The sequence below is a fragment of the Fonsecaea multimorphosa genome, assembly GCF_000836435.1.
Source record: "Fonsecaea multimorphosa CBS 102226 unplaced genomic scaffold supercont1.6, whole genome shotgun sequence".
NCBI classification, from domain to species: Eukaryota; Fungi; Ascomycota; class Eurotiomycetes; order Chaetothyriales; family Herpotrichiellaceae; genus Fonsecaea; species Fonsecaea multimorphosa.
The window spans coordinates 761,815-783,311 of NW_015971640.1; the positions used below are offsets into that span (position 1 = coordinate 761,815).

General features: G+C 52.7%; 5 protein-coding genes across 5 annotated transcripts; 2 read left to right on the forward strand and 3 right to left on the reverse strand.

The window, feature by feature from the left end:
* Positions 1-81: 81 nt before the first annotated feature.
* On the reverse strand, positions 82-2,673 carry Z520_04021 (uncharacterized protein; the record flags this gene model as incomplete). The annotated part of the gene is made up of 1 exon (XM_016774531.1): positions 82-2,673. One exon carries the CDS (start codon positions 2,671-2,673, stop codon positions 82-84), a length of 2,592 nt encoding a protein of 863 aa, XP_016634458.1.
* A 466-nt stretch (positions 2,674-3,139) lies between these two features.
* Positions 3,140-5,617, forward strand: Z520_04022 (uncharacterized protein; the record flags this gene model as incomplete). The annotated part of the gene is made up of 1 exon (XM_016774532.1): positions 3,140-5,617. The coding sequence occupies one exon, from the start codon at positions 3,140-3,142 to the stop codon at positions 5,615-5,617; it is 2,478 nt and encodes an 825-aa protein (XP_016634459.1).
* Positions 5,618-7,948: 2,331 nt separating this feature from the next.
* On the reverse strand, positions 7,949-10,114 carry Z520_04023 (uncharacterized protein; the record flags this gene model as incomplete). The annotated part of the gene is made up of 2 exons (XM_016774533.1): positions 7,949-9,861; positions 9,922-10,114. 2 exons carry the CDS (start codon positions 10,112-10,114, stop codon positions 7,949-7,951), a joined length of 2,106 nt encoding a protein of 701 aa, XP_016634460.1.
* Positions 10,115-11,533: 1,419 nt separating this feature from the next.
* Z520_04024 (uncharacterized protein) lies at positions 11,534-13,565 on the reverse strand (the record flags this gene model as incomplete). The annotated part of the gene is made up of 4 exons (XM_016774534.1): positions 11,534-12,587; positions 12,661-13,084; positions 13,135-13,323; positions 13,478-13,565. 4 exons carry the CDS (start codon positions 13,563-13,565, stop codon positions 11,534-11,536), a joined length of 1,755 nt encoding a protein of 584 aa, XP_016634461.1.
* A 1,444-nt stretch (positions 13,566-15,009) lies between these two features.
* On the forward strand, positions 15,010-16,149 carry Z520_04025 (uncharacterized protein; the record flags this gene model as incomplete). The annotated part of the gene is made up of 2 exons (XM_016774535.1): positions 15,010-15,804; positions 15,856-16,149. The coding sequence occupies 2 exons, from the start codon at positions 15,010-15,012 to the stop codon at positions 16,147-16,149; spliced, it is 1,089 nt and encodes a 362-aa protein (XP_016634462.1).
* Positions 16,150-21,497: the final 5,348 nt, after the last annotated feature.

The following is a 21,497-nucleotide window of genomic DNA, read 5'->3' on the forward strand; positions in this document are numbered from 1 at the left end:
TAACTTGTACCCATGTTGGAAATATCATTACATCGGGCGGATTCGATGGCCATAATGAGAAGAAGCCAGTACATGTGCTGGTTATGTAGAGAACTCCTCCCCGTCAACCAGATAGGATGCGTTCTTGCGAATCGAGGCATGGGCGGCGTCTGCCATGCAACGCTTTGGCGCTTTCCTTCCAGTCATTGATTCGAATTGACCAATAGCTTGCTCGATTAGGGCTTCGATACCATCAACCAAGACCCAGGGTCTCTTTGTTGACTCTCGAAATCGTTTGATCTGCCTGATCAGAGGTGTCTCTTTCGTCATATATGCCATTTCGACAACAACACCACCACTTGGTGATTGCATCCACTGCTCTGGCATCTCGAAATCCGCGCCTGGATTTCCTTCAAGGAGCTCACGAGTGACACATGACACTACTATAGTCGGAGGCGCAAAATCTGTAGGCCAGGGGTCGGTGGTATATTCGATGACTTTGACTGGTTCCGCGGCCGCTGATGCAACTCCGTTTTGCTGAGACTGAGCCCAGTCATTAAAGTGGCGAGCTAGAGTTCGGGTATTTGAGACAGTCCTGTTGTATACAAATATGTGCTTGCAGCCAATTTGCAGCATAGCATAGACCGCAGCTCTTGCCATACCTCCAGCACCAATCACTAGGCTGGTGGTCTTTGGGTGGATTGCATTGCGTGGAGATAGGTTTCGGCTGACACAGTTCATGATGCCTATAAAATCAGTGTTGTCCCCGAACCAGCCGATGATTGTCCCTGCGCGATTCCTAAGCTGGGCTTGTTTGGCTAGCGAAGATGTAAAGCCCGCAGCTTGTTTCCGGAGAGGAATCAGTGTGTTCACAGCCCCTATAGCTTTGGCGTGTCCACTAAGGGCATGCATGTGAGGCACAAGCTTGACCTTGTAGGGTTGCACCACACTCAAACCGCCCAAAGCTTCATCCTTGGCAAGCTCTTCGATATCCGTCCAGTTCGTGATTTGTTTCGTGCTGTAACGATGTTTCAGGCCAAGGAAGCTGTATGCAGCGTTGTGCATCGCCGGTGACAAAGATCCCGAGACGTTGGCTCCGATAATATAGAATTGGAGAGAATCGAAGACGCAACTATCGAACAGAGCACCGACGATCTGCTTGGAAGATAGCAGAGGCCAGAAGACATATTCGTGATTTGCTTCAGTCTCGGGAAGGCTGGGATGAGTAACTGTTGTCAATACAGGGTTCATGATTTGTGATGTCCGACCCAGGAATCCAACATTGTATATTATCGCGATGAGTCGAGGTCCGGGAAGTTCTTTCAGTTGCTGGGCGAACCATATCGCCGCTTCATTCTCCTGGCGAGATGCCGGAACATTGAGAATACGGACCATTTCAAATTTGAAATCAAGTGCTCTGTTGTACATATGCCTCAAGTTCGTGTCCTTCCAGCCATTTTCATTGGACGGGTAGTTGGTATAGTTGCCAATTATTTTGGTGTAACCCTTGATGACTCTGAGACGGTCAATCTGGCCGGGATCCAGGTCAAGATCAACAGAAATGTACTGCACTCCTAGTCGAAAACCGTGCATTAGAGCCGCTACATACGTCTCCGTAGCCTGGGATTCGGACAGTCTGCGACCGGCTGACAGGAGAATAGGTATGGCCAAGGCTCTCCTGGCGGTCGCTACCATCTTGCTGAGCACCTTTGTCGTATTTGACTGCCACTGGTCAACATAGATCTCCAAGACATCGCCGGCAGCCTCAAGAGAGCCAAAATCCACTCGTCCGTCGGCGAAGTCTGAGACCCGTAAGAGAAGTGCATGAGTGTAAGACCGCAATTCGACAGAGTCATCCAGGCAAAACGGAGATATCAGTGTGGGATCACTCAAAGAACAACCGGTGATGAATCGAACAAAAGCTGAAAAATCGGCCTGAGTATTTCTGAGTTTGAAAGAGTAGTTTGGAGACGCACGATCTGCCATTTCAACATCGGCAGACCCGTGCAGAGAATCATCTTCCAAGTTATAGAACTCGAAATTGGAGCATTTTCGATGGGTAAGGTTTCCATGCTCGAGCAACTTTGCAGCCCGATCGTCCAGGCTGAGAATTGCCTTGATCTGATCCATGTCCCTGAGCACGAACACCACTGGGTTGGTCTGGCTGAAGCGTCTCAAGTAGTCCTGGAGTCCGCTTGTGAGGCTTCCAAGGCCGCAGTCAATAACACATCGGTACTTATTGTCGTCCAGCATGCGCTTGGAAGTCTCAATGTCTTGGCGATGAAATTGCTCACTGCCGTGGATTTTGAGGTAGTCTTGTCTCGAAACGCCGTTGACGGTCTGGAAATAATGGTCTTCGGTAACAAATCGCCGTCCGAGAGCAGTGGCCGCAATAAGACCCAAGGATCGCTTCCCAGAGGCCCTGATCCCAACCAGGACAAGTGAAGCCTCGGGATGAAAGAGGCGCCCAGAAGCTGAGCCATCTGGGACTGATGTCTTCACTAGGCGTTTTGGAGTTCCTTGAGAGGTAGCCTCGTCCTGAACAGCGTCGAGCAGGTGCTGGGCTGACGATGTTCGGCTGGTGACTGAACGTGGCGAGGCTGTGCCAGATACTGGAGGTCGAGGCTGACTGTGGTGAGAAACTCCATTGATTCGATCCCCTGTAAGTTGACTGACTCTGCTATGAGATTCCATGGTAACGATTCATTCTCGGTCAATATCAAGTTGAGGGTGTCTTGCTTGGGCGTGTACATCTGGAATTGCCATGGTCATGTTTTGCCTCGTTTTGGAAGATGCAGAGAAATGCTTCATCAAACAGCCCTGGGCTAGGAAGCCCAGACTTTGTACCTGGCTACCCATGTATGTAGCCGTGGTAGCTAAAGTCTCGGCTCGTGAGGTGGCTCTGGCGCTGGAGTTCGGCAGGTGGAAAGAGGCTGATTAGTGGGCGCCAGCTTCCCCGCCCCGCAGGCACCTCCAGTGCTCTATCCGATCGACATCAGCCAGCGCAACTCACCGAGACGCTTCATAGACTGGGGATCAGGGATACTTTCATCACGACGCCCTCATGAGAAGACAACCTGGTACTGATTTGTCTCGGCTCGATTCCTTTCACAAAGCACACGCCCTCTGAACATGGCTGTCGCACACCTACCTCCTTGTGATGGATTCACATAGCGCGGACGCGGAGAGACGACGGACTCGGACGAGCGACCAAGAAGACGCCTCAAAACGATCACGAGCCCGCGTTTCACGCGCCTGCACACGCTGTCGAGCTCGCAAAGACAAGTGCGACGCGAAGCAACCGGAGTGCTCAAACTGTCTCAATGCCGGGCAGCCATGTTTGTACGTGGCCGGGAACAGGAAGAGAGGACTCCCAGAGGGATATGTCCGTGGGCTGGAGAAACTATGGGCTGTCATGTTGCAGAAGGTACACGGACTAGACGGTGCAGTACAACGTGTGGTAAATCAGAACGAAGAAGAGCTGGTGCGGATATGGAACCATCAGAAATTTGGTGACGATCTTCACACGGCATGGAAAGAGTCGAACGTGCTTACAGAGCTGGAAAAGCTCTTGTCCCGTCTCGAGCACGGTCCTTCGATCCACCAAAAGCGTAAGCGCGAAGACGACAACGAATCGACTCAACCTCCGAGCGATACTCGAGGCGATGGACCTATCCTCGCGCCAGATTTTAAGGTCACTGAGATGTCAGAAAGTAACGAGCCTGTGAGCACTTCAGACATCCGTGACCAAGGCCCTGGCTTTGCAGAGCCTCTGCTTCAAAATAGACCCAGCACTCCAAACCCGGAAGAAGTACCACTTCCATCTTCTGCCTCGCGTCTTTTGGATCAGTATTTCACATTCACCCATTGTTGGTTTCCAGTTTTGGACAGGCCAGCTACCCTAAGAAAATTCTACGAGTACACTAGGCCTCAAAAACGACGTCCTCTCGACACTGCTGATCTTTCTTGCATGTGGGCGATATGTGCCTACTCTCACCAGCAGACCGCACATCTGTGGTCAGCCCCTTACGGGACACCCAGTCAAAGTGTTGCTGAGATGCGTTCTTTGGCGAGGAAGATGATACCGTCTGAGAGTGGTCCTTTCTCGCTTGGCCATGTGCAGGCTTTACTGTTGCTGGTCTTGCTTGACGTTGGCATCGGTGACTGGGCGTCCGCCTGGATGCTCGTGGGCTCTGCTATACGGGCTTTGCTTGTCTCCATGGGGCTAGAAGTGGTCCCGTTCAAGCCCCTTATGGGTCCATATTCTGACTCTGGTGTCAATGGACACGAAAACACGACCGCATCTGGACCTCGACCGGCTGGTTTGAAGCAGAAAAGCTGGCAGGCCGTCCTGCAAGGTTGTTTTGTCTTGGAAACGATCATTGCAATCCGTTTAAAGAAGCCGCCACATCTTCAGAGTGGTTATTTGAGTTCTTCCAAGCTTCTCGAGGAAGACGGCCACGAAGAGTGGGAACCTTGGAAGGCAGGAGCTGGTCATGATGGGCCCGAGTCCAGACAACCGGCTTTCGTGATGAGTTGCTTCAACCGATTGACCGAGCTCTGCATGATTGCCAATGATGCATTTTGCACTAAAGGCTTACAGATGACTAGCCTAACGCCGATAAGCCACCAAGTTACCTCACGACTGGGCTCGCTCAGCGAGAAGTACCCTTTCACAATCTCGGACGTAATACGACGCCCACCACATCAAATGATCTTGCAAGCATGTCATTTTGCAGTTCAATCAATCAGCACTCAATCGAACGTTGAAATTCAACCGAGCTCCAGGTGGAAATTCATTGAGAACTTGGAATTATTCGAACATTCGTGGAACCTTTTCGACAAATGTGGCATTCCATCCATGCTAATACCACTTTTCCACCTGATACATGCATGCTCCGATACTCCTTCATTGCCCCTTAGTGGCCATGATTTACCTCTGGAAAGGTTCGACAGGGTCCAGTCGAAGTTGGCCTTGATTTGGCCAGGAGCGAAATCCTTGAACGACGATGTTATGCGGCTGGCATCAACAGCTCTTTCGGACCAAAATCCAATGTTGCCATCCAGCAGGGTCTTGCAGATGCCACCAATGTACATGGCCGAAGCCGCACCAGCTCCAGGCAGCCGCAGAGATTTAGGAGCACTGGGACCTAGCGCTAGGGAGCCAAACCTCTTTCAGTATCAGGACATACCTCAATATGCAAGTGCACCAGAGGACTCCCAACCGATTGGATCCATATCCGTGGATTACGGTGCGATGAGTGTTGACCTGCCCGAAGAGAACGACGAAGCAAGCCTTGGTCCTGGTCTGATGATGAAAAATACCAACAATTCGGGGTTGGCGACATCTCCGAGCTTTGACGGAGACGAGATTGACGCCTTGTTCCACGAAATGGCTCAACTAGATACCACCCAATGGACCGTGGACAGGACCCAGGGACTGAAGGACTTCGGGTTTGCGGATGACACAACCTTTGAAGCCTTTTGCAATGATCCCGACCGCTTGATGCTGTCGGATGGGTTCATGGGTCCTGTTTTTAACAATCATAGCAACAACCCCACTGGAAGTCAAGCTGGAGTATCAAGCAATAACAGTACTCGCATTGGCAACATGAGCTTTGACGATATTTTCCGGTGAAAGCAGATGAGGCGGGTAGTTCCAATCCCACGGTTGCTCCTGAAGGCCAACCCTACCACTTGCGCGGCATGTATTCAGATATAGTCCGCATATAACCTGTAAACTTGCTTGGATCTCACTTTGGCACCAAAATACCAATATAGTTGTGGCTCAAGGTTTTGTCCTGGGGAGCTCGTCGAGTGGTCTGTGTATATGTACCCACGGGATAGCCTTCCATGGCATAGCCTGACCGCTTGCACGCGAAAGGCTGCAGCCTCGTCGCCGAAGTTTTGCCGCTCATTCACTTTTTGCTCAATGCGCCGTTCATACAGTTTTCGTTCATCTGCGTCTTCCGGTCCCGACAGCTTCGGGGTTGATGGTTACAGCTCCATATCCCTGTGCCCCATCATAGAGCCTCAGCAAGCGCGCTTTGCCTTACTGGCGAGTGGGACATCAAAAGTTCTGTACCAGTTCCCGACCTTGCCTCGAAGCCAGTTGAGCCTCCCTCACCTCCGCTCGCCTGCCACCCATCCTTGCGCTCTCCAGTCTTGTTCCCTGCATAAACCCTAGACGAATCCCAGCCAGGATGCCTCCCCGCGGCTCCTCGACAGCCATAAACCCAGTGCGCCTACAGACCGTGTCGCGGTTAAAGATCAGACACCCGGACAAGCAGGAGCCGAATCCGTGCCTGGGACCCATGACTGCGATGTTGAGTATGTCTCTCTCTATCCTGTTTGCCTCGCTCCTCGGGAATCGACGGAAGGAAAAACGTTCGAGGATATAAACCCGGGCGCAAAGAGCTTAGGATGATATAGTGCCAGCTTGGGAAGAAGCACGCTGTGTCCCCACAAAGTCGACGAAATCGCTGGGAAGGGAATAATACGATACCTTGTAAAGAATACTGACGTGGTTCGTTTTCCAGATTGTTGGGCCGCGGGCGCCGCCTCAGGAGGCTGTGGGCACCTCGAGAAAGCTCTCCGAGACTGCATGGATGCACCTGTACGTTTTTGTTTCCGCATTATTACTGCTGCACGGTCTTCTGAATCTGGTTCTTTTTTTCCCCCAACGAACCCAAATTCTCGACGACAACACAAAAACCCGTACAGCAGAGCTGAGCTGAGCTGACCCGTGCGCGTGTGCGCTTGCCCCCCAGAAACCGCAACCAAAAGGCAAATCCACGATAAACCACCATCTAGGCCGCTTATATCCGTTGATCTCGGGACCGAAGAAAAAGACTTGAGAGAGAGCGGTGCCCATCCTGATATGACAGGACGGGACGGGGACAACCTCTGCGATAAAGCCTCGGGTCAAGCTCATGTGAAACGGGGGTTTAACTGGGAGTGTACGAGAGGATATTCGACGCGGTGTTCGGCTGGAAAAGTACGCTGAGAGGATACACTCTTTCGGATTGTATAAACACAAGTTCTCAAGAATCGTGCAACGCAAAGGTGACCGTTGCGATCTTGTATGGCTGTGGGATACAACCCCAATTTGGTTACAGATCTGGTCAAAAGACCAAGAGCATAAGAGCATAGCAGTGGGATAGACTGGTTCGGGGGCCCACCGTCGACTATTCGGAAACGCCACAGACTCGACCTCAGGGGACGGAGACGAGCACGGGTCGATGCGAAAACGTCAGCACGCTGAGAGCGCGGGTATTGATATATTGTGGGCGAAACGCATCGAGGAGATTCATCATAGAAGGGCTTGTACAACACGAAGGGAAGGGAAGAGATGATTACATAGGTACCAGATTAGGCTGTACTGTTCGAACTCACAAAGATCCACCTGCAATCAAGATTGTATTACCTCCCTTCCAATATCTTCTTCCTTTCCGCTACTGTCTCTCTTCTCCTTCGTTATAACAAGGAGAGACTTGGTTAACTCAAGGAACCTAATACGCGTGTGTGTTCATATTTTCAAATTATGATATCCGATATGTCCGTTTGCATATATTATTACACCAAAAGCCAGCCCCAACAAGCTCGAGACCTTCGTCCGACATTGAGTATGATGTATATAGAACCCGTAACATCCCAAGACGCCATCGCTTATGTTTTTTTGCCTTGCATGCTTCATGTTTCTGTGCTGCGTGCACAGTGCACTGACTGTATCGAGGTCGTCATCAGGTCGTATCAGGTCGTGTCTCACATATAACGCCGCGCATTACCTCGACCCGTGTACCGTGTACCATGCACCATATCCTTGAACAAGAAAAGAAAACTATAGCAACAAGATCATGATAGAGACCAAACAAGCGCCATCGAGAAATGCCACCGCGCTATAGAACCCTGGACAGAAAAGAGACAAAGAGTCGATAAAAGGGAAAGAGAGGAGACGAGGCTCCCCCATTCACGACCTCTTGAACATGAAATACCCATACATACCACCAACGTCTTGCTCAACCATGGGGATCTTCCTCATCCCCCACCAGCGAGCACCCATCTTCCACGCTCTGGCGCCATTGTCGTCGAGGCTGGTCGCACCGGGCAGAGGCTGACGCACATACCACCCTCGTCGGCCGAGCTCTTTGACGACCCACTCCAACTTCCCGCGGTCCCTTACATGCGCAGTGCGTCGCTTGATTTCCTGCAACACATCACCGCCCAGCTCGATGACCTCAAGCGGCAAAGTGTCCTTGTCCGTGAGGGAGGAAGGGGAGTAGGAGAGGGATAGCTGTGTGACGGAGCGGATCGACGTGAGGTCGAGGTAGCGCAGTGTGCTGCTGTGCTGGCGAGACGACACGGAAGTGGACGATGAGTCGTTGTCGTCCATGGCGTGATCTTCGTCTTCAGAGGAGCAAGCGGAAGGCGAGGGTTTGAAGAGACGCACGATATCGCTGCCGAGGCTGAGATCGGCGCCACGCAAACCGAGTTCTTCGAGATGCGTGGCGAGATTTCTCAGCGCGGGAATATGGGAGGGAGTGACCTTGGCACCACCTAGGTTGAGGGATCTGAGGCTCGAAGGCAAGGATTCCAGCAGTCTTGTGACGTCGTCTTCCGCTAGCAATCCATGCCGCGATGCGTCGGCAGCAAGGTTCAAGTAAACGACATTTCCCCTGACGCCGGGATGGGTTGTGAGGAACTTGACAACGGCAGAACCTGTCAGACGCGTGCAACGTTCGATGTTCAGGTGCGTGATTCTGGCCGTTGGCGGGATGGACAACAGAGCCTTGTCGTTGATGAGCGTATGTGCCACGTCCAGGTGCGTCAGATTCGTAAGGAGCGGAAGGAGCGATTCAAACACCGGCTCTTGCAGTGTGGTGCATTCATGCAATGAAAGGCGTTTCAGGCTTTGCAGTGGAGTGGAAAGCTGCGTCGTGACGGTGGTAAAGGCCTCTGCAAATGGCCGAGAAGAGCAGGCGCAAAAGTCCAGCGCCTGCATGAGAGGCATGTTGAACAGTTTGGAGATGATGTTGACGTCGAGTTCTTCATCGACATGCTCATGGACCAAAAATGCCTGCAAGTTTGGCATGACATCCAGACACGCGCTGAGAGTCTCGGGCTTCAAAAAGGGAGTCTGATTGCGAACGCTGCGAGCGCTGCCAAAGCCCATGTTGGAGTAATGCGAAAAATCCAACCACTGCACTAGTTCTCCGAGCTGGGGGGTGGACTTGAGACTCCGCATCAGTTTGGCGAAAGCCCTCGACTGCGGGATCGAGACGTGTCGGTACAAGACCTGGACGGCAGCCGCTTGGATTTTCTTGGACACGAGCGAACAGCTCGCCAGATCAACATGGGGACGGGCATAGGGATCGGCCGTGTGATCAACCGTCACATAAGAGAGGATGAGTTCCAGAATTTCCTCAGGCATAGCCTCGAGAAACGGAACGCCGTCCTTGCGGGAAATGGTCGAGGTCTGCGACAGGGTCTCGTCCGAGTCGTCAACGATTGCCGTGTCCATTGCCGTGCGATCGAACTCGTCGTTCAGGCGAATGGAATCTCTGACTTTCTCCCGCCATACTTCGAGACTGAAATCGGCCGGACGGGGATGAACGCGAGTAATCTCTTTGGCGAAGGGGAGATTGAATAGTTTCTGGGCCGCTCTTCGCTTCTCCAGTTCGTCGAGGATCTTTTCCAGCTTTCTCGGGTTGTTGCGAGCATATCCTTCCAACCTTGTCTGGACATGATCTTCGTGAGAACCGTTGAAGTGATACGAGCACAAGCCCTTGGCCTTACACCACTGGCTGCAGGGCCACGCGATCCACTCGACTTCCTCTAGATCTTGGGATGACAGGGACGACCCAAATGACTGGGGGAGGCCATCTTTGGGCAATGGTGGTCAGCGGCGGACATCCATATCCGGTGCGGTGGTATAAAACGTACCTGTGTCTTCTTTGACTGACGCGTATGAGAACTTTCTCGAAGCGGTCATTTCTTCAGGTGGTTCAATGAGGTGATGATAATGAGCTTTGAATAACAACAATTCCTCAGGCCTTTCGTGATTTTGGGGAGTAGTAGTAGCAGCAATGTTGTGGTTCGAGCACGGGCCGTGGTCTGGAAGATCGGAAGGCGACATGATTTCAACCGTGCTCCTCCCACTTATTAACTCCTCTAGATTTGTACCCGACGACCAGAACGACCAAAGAATGCAAAAGTGTCCAAGCGAACTCCACCAGCAAGCCAGGGAAAGATGCAGGGAAAACAGCAAAGATGGTGACCAGAGGAACAAACTTGGGAAAATATTATGAAAAATGGGGGTAATAGAAACATGGGAAGAGGAAGGAGGTTTCGTGTCATTGTTTTTCTATTCCCCGATGGGCGAGTGATATTGGCAGGACGGACCATACCTGTGAGTAATACGTACCACGGCACGCAGAGCCTTAAGTTGAGGACTAAGCAGTTAACGGCAGGCTATGAATCACACTGTCCCCGGATTTGTGGACTTTTGTTTCCTCCGAAGAGTAAAAGAGGACGGCGGCCAGATTTCCGAAAGCATGAAAAACTTCGAAAAGAAGGCTTAGAGGGGGAAGGGAGGGATATCCACGGGAACGGATGTCCATCACATGAGAGAGAGGCTGCGGCAAGGGAGGCAAGGGAAATCTCGGCCTGGCCTCTGGTGGTGTCATGTGGCTGGGAATAAGAGTTACGTGGCGTTAACAATGGAATGCTTACTAGTAGATGATGATGATTCAAAAGAAGGGGCAAAGCAGCGTCCGCCCTCATCCCGGGCCTCCTGAGGTGACGGGGGTTGTTGACGCCACGAGGAGGAAAAATTGGCCAGCAGTGCAAGATGGGAAGCGCGGGACATGAATAACGTGTTGTCAACAAGAGGTTGAGATTACGTAGGAGGAAGAGATTTTTTCGCGGGTTTCGCTGTTTTCGCTTTCTCGCCTCTGCGCAAATGCCCGGAGCGCGGGCCTCGGCGGACACAAAATCTGGGGTAATAGCGCAGTTTAGGCTGCTTGGCAATTGGCCGCGGGCCATTCACGTGCGCCGTCAAAGTTTTCTAAGCTGTCAGTGCCTGTTGGGTGCCTGTGGCTCCGCCCTTGGAAGCAGAGGATGGACGCGGTAGGACGCGGTAGTCCGCAGTAGTACCCAGTAGTACCCAGTCCGCAAGTCTCCATTACTTGAAATGGCGGAATTGTCTCAATCCTTGACGCAATGGCGAACCACAAATCCCCTCGACACGGTGGTATTCATATGAATAAAAGCATGGCAACTATGGCTGACGGCGGGTGACCAGGCATTTCTCATGACAAACATGTACAACCTCAAGACGTCAATCATCCATTGCTCTTCTCCGCAACTATGCAACATTGATTCCTACTGGAACCTGGTGGCTGCGAGCGACCATCTCCTCGGCCCTTCCCCCCGGACCCCAGATGGGGCAAATGCTTGTCAAAGAAAAAGGAGTGAAAAGGAACAATAAAAGAATCGGTGAAAGGACCCCAGACCCGGACAGAACGCCACATAATCCCCAGGGCAGTACAACCTTTCATGCGTCGACCCATCCTCCCTGGGTGACATCGAACCTCTTAAGCACCTCACCAGTGTTTTGCCGCGATGCAAAAGGGGACTTCAAGGTCAACGCTTCGAAATCCGCCTTTTCAATCCCTGGGGACCGCCCCGGTGACCTTTGCCTCCCCCGCAAGGACTCTCCACTCCGGACTCGTTCGCACAGCGTTTTGAGCACGCCTCCTAGCCACTCGAAGTCTTTGAGTTCTAGGTAGATCTGGCCCGAAATTCGTGTCCAGAGTTTGCCGTCGTATTCGTAGATGGCGACGAACGTGTTGTATTCGTCCACCAGGGTCTTTTCCATCCAGGCGACATGCGTGGCCACGTCTGCTTCCTGGATGATGATCGGACCTGCAGAATACAGACTCGGAGAATTGAGGGGTGAATTGGAACGTCTGGGTTCGCCTAGATTCCCTCCTGAGCCGGCAGAAGATGATCGAAGCTGCGCCGCAACACTAGCACTGGGGAACCCGTACGACGACTGGCGAAAAGCGGGAGACAGCCCCCCTGCACTCCCGGCTCCACCAGGTCCCATACTGAGACTTCCCCTGGAATGTCCGCCGATGATCGTGATTGGCAGGAGCACGTTGGCCATGGCACAGTCCCGGAGACCACCAGCCCAACCTATACGTCCTCCGTCGCGTTTATCACTTGCTTCGTAGCTTCCCATCGTTCGCAATCCGTAGCCCGCGTCCAAGTCGTCCATAACTTCAGTCCCGAGAAGCATGGCAAGGAGGTCGGCACCCCTTTGAGCAATGTCCCTGATGTAGTTGTAGATGGCTTCCTCACCGCCGCATAGGTTTTGTCGGAAGTTGAGGGCTGCTGGGACACAATAGTAAGGGGTGTTGTCTGCAGTAGCAACAAATTGAAATAGATTGATAAAGTCTGACTTATCGGTCGGTGGAAGGGGATTCCTAATTGACGATGATGATTGAGGCACAAAGCCATGTGAGGTCGGAAAGGTGGTTCGAATGAGGTGTTGATTACGCTTCGGCACGTGGAAAACGGCGCAGCCTCGTGGAGTGTATAGCCATCTGTATCACGTCAGACATCGCAAAGTGTCCTGTCATCGCGAAGATGCTCGTCTTGTAAGTCGTTTCCACTTACTTGTGGCAGTTGCTGACAAAAAAGTCGGCGTCGAGCTGGGCCAGATTCAGGGGTATCTGACCAACCCCGTGGGCCCCGTCGATCAAACTGAGAATACCATATTCTTTGCACATTCTGGTGATCCTTTCGAAAGGGAACCGCACCCCCGGCAAGGACACTATGGTCTCAAAAACACAAACCTTGGGGTTCAGCCCATCGTACAGGACTCGCGAGATCGTCTGTGACAGAGCATTAAGGATCTCGGAATGCGTGCATGGTAGTGAGTAGGCAAAGTCTTGTCCATGTCCGACCTTGCGAAGTTGGAGTTGCGGGTTCGTCTCGACAATGGAAGCCAGTGTCTTTTCAATGGCTCCGTAGATAGTATCGAAATAGATGATGCAGTCCTTCTCCTTGTACTGGAGATTGCGCAACACCGTGTTGACACCTGCAGAATTAGTCATGTCGATGACAGGTCCAATGTTTTGATGCACCCACCGGAAGTGGCATTCTGCACAAAAACACACTCGTCCGGGGGGACGTTGAGGAGCTTTGCTATCCGCTCCCTCGACTTATCCAGGAGATCAATATATTGGTATCGCAGGAATTTATCCGGAGCTGCCTCGGCCAATTTCTGATACCCTCGTAGCGCATTGCGGACAGGTAGCGAGTAGCTACCGAATGACCCTGCAGACTTCCAATTAGGTCGTGTTCATCCCATACGAGATCCTGGACTATCTGATGTGCAGACAACCGGAGTGAAGGACAGGCTGATGAAGCAGTGGGGGCTTGGCGTCCAAGACAAGAACTTTCTGCAGGGAAGCGGTGTGGACGAGCATACCATGATTCAAGTTGGTATATTTGGGATCAAACAAGAATTGAGCTTTGAAGCCGTGACCGAGCTCCGTAACCTCACCGAACGAGCCCATCTTGGCCTAAATTGAGAATCGGACAGCGATGTATGTAGAGTCGAAGGCGTATACCGAGTACAGGAGTAACAGGCCCAAAATAGGGGAAAGGAGGTTAGTAATGAAGCTTTCGGAAACGAGTCCGGACCCCTCTCAGGTTTCTTTGACAATCCACCTCGATCCCTTTATTTTGAGTGCCAGGAACAGAGTATATGCGTTTCAAAGAAGACAACCCACCGTGAGAATCAGTTGTCATCGGTGCCAAAGTGGCAGTACCGCTGCGTGACTCGGATCGGGTTGAGCTGAAACACTGAATTTTGCACAGTTACGAGATTTCATGGGGGGCCAAAGGGCGCGTCCGGGGCGGGAATAGCAATCAAGCCGCATCGTTGCAGAGCCACCTAGAGCCAAGGACTTCGATCGAGGCTTGTTCGACCAGGCACTCTCGCGCGGTACTGGGCCACTGAACAAGCAACCTTTCAACGCTTGGGAGCGCACAACAAGAGTTTTTGTGAGGGAGACAGGGGCCCATCTCAAGCCCCTTTCGTCGTGGCTGGGTGGTTTCGCTGGGCTCGTTCGGGGAGCGATACGCCAATCACGGGGGCGCCACTCTGGCGTCAGGCCTCTGTGTGATCCTTCGTTGATGGAGTTCTCGGCGTGCTAGTCCAAAGTAACGAGAAAAGCAACGGCGATCGCGGGTCCCGGCGAGCCAACTATTCCTTCTCAGGCGTGCCTCTCTTTTTTTGAACTCCCAAATTGAGAAGCTGAACTCGATTGAGATGGCAGGAAGGAGATCGAGTACGAGGTACGAGGTACATGAGAAGGAATGATGACAGGAGCGCAGCAAAGCTGACTTGCCTGGGTGAAAGAATATATACCGAGTACTCGGCCAGGGATTGAATGAGCCCATGATCCTTGATCCTCATGTCCGCTTGGGGCGAGTGGGCGATATGCCTCCCTGCCCGTGCCTCCTTCAGCCGTCCAGGGGATCACGTGCCTGCGGCTCTTGGTTCTTCGGAGAAACTGATTATCCAGATCCGATACAGCGCTTCCAGACCTACCAAGGTAGAGGTTGTCTCTGATTGGTCCGTACAGTGTACCGAATAACGGCCCACGGCTTTACAACGGCTGAAATGACTTCATACCTCGGTCTAATGGACAAGTGCGCTGGGAAAACCCCCATCTCCCCGTCATCTTGAAGTGAGGAAGATCGGTAACCGCTCCGCCTTCTGTGAATACGATACTCGCGATACAGTTTGTGAAGCTGGTCAAACCTTTGCGAGTAGAACACCGACTTCAAGTCTACGCGAGATATCGCCGAACTTGGATTTCTAAGCCAGGCGACTGAGCTGGAGAGGGAGGATTCCTGTATAAAGAAAATCCAGTGGGCATTGTCGTTGCTTAACATTTGAAGACTAGGGTTAGTCGAGCTTGGGACATTCTGCACCGCGACGGTCCCCACAAGATGCCGAAGTCAATCTCCATATCAAAGGTCGACGGCAAGCCTGGGCAGGTCTACTATCCGCTTTCTTTGGACGAAGTTCCAAAGCCTTCACCGAAGGGAAAAGAAGTCCTCATCAAGATCCATGCTGCTTCCTTGAATCACCGCGATCTATTCATTCGCCAACATTTGTATCCGGGCACAGCGTTTGGTGTTCCTCTCCTGGCCGATGGGTGCGGAACGGTGGTGGCTGTTGGCAGTGAAGCCAATCCGAGCTGGAAAGGCAAGCGGGTTGTCGTGAATCCCGGGACAGGCTGGAAGGACAGCCCTGATGGACCCGAGGCCAAGGGCGGATACCAAATCTTGGGAGGAACAAAGACGAATGCGAACGGCACCCTACAAGAATACATGTGCATTGACGAAGGAGAACTCGAAGAGGCCCCTGAGCACCTCTCCTCGGTTGAAGCGGCTGCCTTCATCCTCACCGGTCTGACCGCATGGCGAGCGGTGATGGTCAAATGCGGCGAAAAGAACCTCAAGCCGGGCAAGAACATCTTGATTACAGGCATCGGTGGTGGAGTGGCGTTGCTGGCCTTGGAGTATGCCAAAGCTGCAGGGGCCAATGTCTGGGTTACCAGCGGCAGCGAAGAAAAGATCAGGAAGGCGGTCGCTCTGGGAGCGAAGGGTGGAATCAACTACAAGCAAGAAGGCTGGGACAAGAAGCTACAGGGGATGCTGCCGGCAGAGAACAAACAGTTGGACGCAATTGTCGACGGTGCGGGTGGGGATGTCGTTTCCGTTGGAGCCAGGCTGCTCAAGGTATGATCACCCTCCCGTCTTTTCTTCTTTGCCTACTGACATTCTTGGTAGCCAGGTGGTGTGATCGCTGTCTATGGCATGACAATAGGTCCAAAGATGCCTTTCCTCATGCAAGCTGTCTTGAAGAACATTGAGGTCAAGGGGTCAACCATGGGATCCCGCAAGGAATTCAAAGACATGGTAGACTTCATCAAAGCCAAGAAGGTCAAGCCAGTGGTGTCGCGGGTCGTCCAAGGCTTTGACCTGGACGCTATCAATGGCTTGTTCGAGGACATGAAGAAAGGGAGCCAATTCGGCAAACTGGTGGTCGAGATCTCCAAGGAAGGCGCCGATAGCAAACTGTGAATATTATTAGCAGTCGACTCAGAGACCAAAATTAGCCTTGAAATCACAGCTATTGATTGTCGCCTCCAATCATGGTCGTGCTTCGTGGTCGCTAGAACAATCACTAGGGATTGGTGTTTTGATCTGTACAGATTGCCCCGTGTTTATTGCACCCTACCCATTGCTATTTTTATAATTGATGCAGCGGTGCTTGCGCAAGCGACCATGTTGATAGCCAGACAATTGATTGTCGTGCCGAAGAAGGGGAAATCGAGGTGGTTGGTTCCGCAGGTCCAGGGCACAACAATGTCCTTTGTTCATAGGATGATAGGCAACATGCATGTCCTGCAGGTCCCGTGCGACATGCAGCGCACCGACCCAGAGATGAGGCCCGATGCACGGGCGATCCGGTCAAGTGGTTTGACGTTACCCGTGTTGTGACCACTGATCTTCCGCATCATAGGGAGAGGCGGTCAAGACGGGGCACGAAGCAGGGACCACAAGAAAAGGCACAAACGTCCTATTCGGAACACGGAAGTCGTCATTTGGCCCGGTTATAGACCTCTGTGCTGCAGTGAGGTACCACTTGGCGCAACGAGTGGTTTAGAGACGGCCAGCAAGTTTCTGTGCCTGGTTTCCAAGAATCCTAAAATGGCAAACAGAACCTGCAGCACTTGACAAGGCCGATGCCCGATAGGTATGCAGCACCGACGTGAAGAGCTGATCAACGATGGCAGTTGGTTCATTGATGTCGAACTGACTTTGAAACAGGTGACTTGTCCGAGGATCATTCAACCGCCTGGCCGATCAGATCGGCGTACTCTGCGCCTTAACCCGGACCAAAAGGCGTTTGCCAGTCCTTTAGGACCCAGCCCAGCGGTCTCTAGAGTCTGGATGTTTGTGATGCAAAAATGCAAACAGGCCGGTGTTGTGATAGGCGTGTCCTTCAGTCGAGTGGCAAGTATCATTCCAACGGGCCGCGTCTGGGCAAGGCTCGATTCCGATTTCTGAATTTGGCTTGTTGTGCACCAACAGACCCTAGCGGAGCCACATCCCAAAGCTGTATCGTGATAGGGCTTTGCCAGGGCATCTGATTCGCTCGCATCAGCACGGCCACTTTGCCCACCACAAGTTCTGGCAAAAGAGCTCACTCTGTGACGGTGCCTCTGCAAGGGGCAAAAGACCTTGTTCTAAGCGAGCCACCCAGAGAGTCCTGACAAAAATAGAAATGGGAGATCCCCTGCCCTGCAGAGAATGCTTAACGCTATTGGAAATTCACAGCCTCAAAAAATATTCTCTCGCACTCAAGTGTTTTGATTGAGGCGTCCGCCATGGTCACGCGCCTTTTGATATGGTGGATCGAATTGGATAAATGGTTGGTCAGCAGTGCGACCATGAAGTTGAGATGACAATCAGTCAGAGGGTCACGGAGAACGTCAGCCCATCCGAGGTCGAGCGGAGCGATAGGAGGGAGGATGCAGAACAGAGCCGCGGAGGCCAGCGGAAATGGAAATGGCGAAACAGATCCAGTACTTCGTAGAGAGACTGGCCGACCTGTTCAGGCCTCTTGTAGAACGGGTCCACGACGCGGTTGACAATCTCAACGGTCACTCACTAACGCAACGTGACAAGTGGGGTCTTGCCTCTTTCAACGCCCACAATGGAGCAGGAACATTCTCCCAAGGCTTCGCAAGCTGTGGGTGGAGTCTCGATCCGGCATGGACCGGCAGGAGGGTGAGCAGATGTCAGAAAGTTGGTATTGTACGAGCAAGGCTGGCCGAGCAAACAGTCGCAGCAATGGCACCCAAAATGGGGTGTCTCCTAGATTCCCTGACCGTCGCGCAGTCCCAAGTTCTCAGGCCTTAACTACTCGTACCAGTGAAGTACTGCCACCCAGTCATGCAACGAGAGCATCTTGTGCAGTTGTACCGGGTTTTGACCGCGCCGCATCCGCCCCTGGCTGCTGCACGAGGATTTTGGTGGGCTTTGGAGACGACGCCGGTGATGAACGGCCGAAGTTCCCCAGACTCGAGTCAGTATCATAGTGAACACTGGCTTGTGAGCTTGCCAGTTATGGGGCCCACTGGCCACGGAGTTGCACGACCATGGATGTTGTTTCCAACCTCGCTTAAGCTGCAGTCGAGGGTCGGAAAGAAAGGAATAGTCCAGCTGAAGAGATGTGGCCGTGCAACCGCGATATGCATTGCAGTGTGCAGCATGCAAGCATAGCGAGGTGCTTCCCCTGGACAATCCGGAATCCAATTTTCGAGAGGGGCCAGATCAAAGGGTCTCGCATGAGCTGAACCGACCCATTCCAGAGCGATTAGCCGGCAAGAACCGGTAGAATAGAAGACCACAGAAACAAAAGAGCAACAGTCCCAGGATAAAATGTTCGGGGGAGCTGGAAAGGTAGCCCGGAGGATTGTGGCAGTGTTCTCACAGAGTGGCGAACCCTTGAGCTCTGGTGATCACTGACCAGTCGACGATGATGACCAAGTACAAGCAATCACCGAGGATCAATTCATGCAACCCCAAACAAACAACGCGAAGAAGGCAAAGTCACCCGTCCTGGGTAGCATGGACGTGTTCTGGACGGAGCACATAGGTACTGCTTGCTCGGTACTTACTACCAATCCAGCTGTTTTGCCGCAACGTGAAACGCTGGACAGAGCTGCCAGAGCAGAAGCGATATCTAGGAAACCCACAGCCAGTAGCCAAATATCACCTTCATAACGTCTGAGAAGAACCACCGCAACCGGCTCAATGCTACGACTGACGAGCCGGAAGAGGGCGTGTCGCTGGCCGCTGGAGGCAAAAGGCCAGCAGAGGCGAGCAGAAGCCAAGAGAGGACTAGAACTCGTCGGCTGGGCGGTTGGGCGGTTGGTGCTCTATCTTTAGAAGCCGTGGACCACCAGCGCGCTCTAGCAGGGGGGGAACTCATGCGGAGATGTGGGCCTCAGGGGCCAGGGATAGGCATGCAAGGGCTTCCTAAAGGCTCCTAACAGCCTGCGAGTAACTGTACCAAGGACTCGTAGGGGCAACAGGCTCAAGGCTAGGGCTAGGAGAACCAGGACCTCTAGGGAGACCTGCGCACCACTGGTATCAAAGTGTGCCCCCCTTAGCTCTTCAGGGTTTAGGCTGGGCGATAGGGAAGGGATAGGCCGGGGTGAGTTCAGCAGGGCGGGCACAGGGCGGGCACAGGGTGACCTCATCCTTTCGTCCTCTGCTGCAGGCTTCAGGGAGCATTCCCCATTTCAGTGCCTTTCTACTCGCTCTTCTGCCCCTCTCTTTCCTGCTTCGGCTTCTTACCCATTCCGTTGCGGCTGTGCAAGCCTCACATCCACCTCGGGCGATGCTTGTTCTTTGGCTGCCACGCTTTTCTCGCTCACGACTTTTCCCCCTGCCTTCGGGGTGGTGATCCCTCTGGGTGGCCAAGGTGGATCTCCCTTTTGGCCCGGTTGGTTGTTTCCTTTCCATCCTGATCCCTGACTCCAGCTTGTCATCGTACACACACACGCACACGTATCAGTACATCAAGGGTAGAAGGGCCAAAAGAAAAAACACAGTGATGCCCACTATGCCGCGAGGTGCCGGCCACACACAGCTCACACACATCCTTGGAATCTCGCTGCCTGCTGCGCACCTGCATCTCGCAAGCAACCAGCCAGCCATACCCGCCTCTGTTTTCCTCATTTCATGTCTCATTTTGTTGGACAACTTGGGTATGGTGACTGTCAGACAAAAAAAGGTTAGCTTTGTAGAGCATCTCGTACATGCTGTAAGAACTGGAAATCCATGACTGTGGCCGTGGCCGTGGTCGTGGCAGTGACCTGGATGCCCGCGCTGGTGACGACAACGTGACGGCCACTTCAACCCACAACTCATAACTCACTTTGTCACAGAAACGTGATGTTGAGGTCAAGGGCATGAGATTTTGTGGGTGAGAATGATGAGCAGACGCTACCCAGCACATCACTCCACGCTTCTTTTGCTCTTGTACGAGTCCTGCGATGGTAAGGAACTGATGGGTGTTCCGTCCTGACCTTGCTGCCCACTGCCCAGCTGCTCATCGATCCGTGATCGAAACCTTAGGTCGTGTCAGCCACTCACCATTCGCTCTTCCGGCTGGTCTCCGCTTTTGGTGCTAATCCTGTCCTTTTCGCTCTTCTCTTTCCTTTTCCCTCGTCCCCTCGCATCCCTCGAGGAAAAAGGACGGACGAGTGGCAGGAGGGGAAAGTTGTGCCGTCGTGTCCATCCTCCAGTTGCTCCATCCACCCTCACCTGGCACTGGCACGCCCTGGGCTCCAGATCCACCTGCGCTAACCTGCCTGCAACTGCTAACCTGCCCATCACTCACCCCCGGTAAGCCCCTCTGCCCACCACCTCCACCACAACTCCCTGCATCGGTTTTTTCCACACTGACCTCTTGCGCTTCTCCATCAGCCCACTAGTCGCTCACTGCCACCGAACCTGCCTCAACTCGCGCACAGAAACCTCTCCCGTCGACTCGCCGAGCACTTTTGCGTGACCTGATTGATCCGTCTTTTTGCCATCCTCGCCTTTCGCGGCTTTTCACTGCCTCTACCCTTTAGGCCCGTCTCCTGCTGAGTCGAGGCCGATATAGCCTTTTCATCCCCCCTCCTTGTCCTCGGCTCCTCTTCTTTCCATTCCCGCTCCACTTGCTTCATCATCCTTTCATCCCTCCTCACCTTCGCTCAACCAAGTTTTCTGGCTCTGTTCGCAGACCATACTTTCGTTTACTTCGACTTGAAGACACACACTCGCTTTTCACGACTTCGAATATCCCCTCGTTGGACATCAATCGCTCAAGTCCTTCGTTTTTCGAACTAGTTCGCTGAAAAGCCTCGCCCCCTCAGAATAAGACCCGTTTCCCAATTCCTTCGAACCCGCCTACCTCTCAACTTCGCAGCAAGAGAAAAACCACCTTCGCTTGATTGTGGAACAAGAGGACTGTCGATATTTACTCAACTTCGTCTTGTGTCCGATTTATTGTCGATTGTGGTTTCTCTTTGTGCGTCTTGCAGTGCACCGAGAAAAAAGGGCTGGAAATTTGTGGACAACTTCACATCCCACGACCCTTTCGGTGCGCAACCACCCGTCCGGTGACGACTTACCTGGGAAACTCGACGGATAGACCCGTCCAGAAAGAGTGCAAAGGGAATACCACTTTCAGGTTCTTTGCCTCTGGTTCAAGTTGAAATCCAGCCTCCTGGGTAAGTGTACTGTGGTGGTTCATAATCATTCGTTACCAACCCTCGGAACCCTTGGGGGTCGTCAAATATGACTAGACCCACGACAACTCCTTGCTTGCACATCATGTCCTTGCCTGTGTTAAATTATCTTGCAAT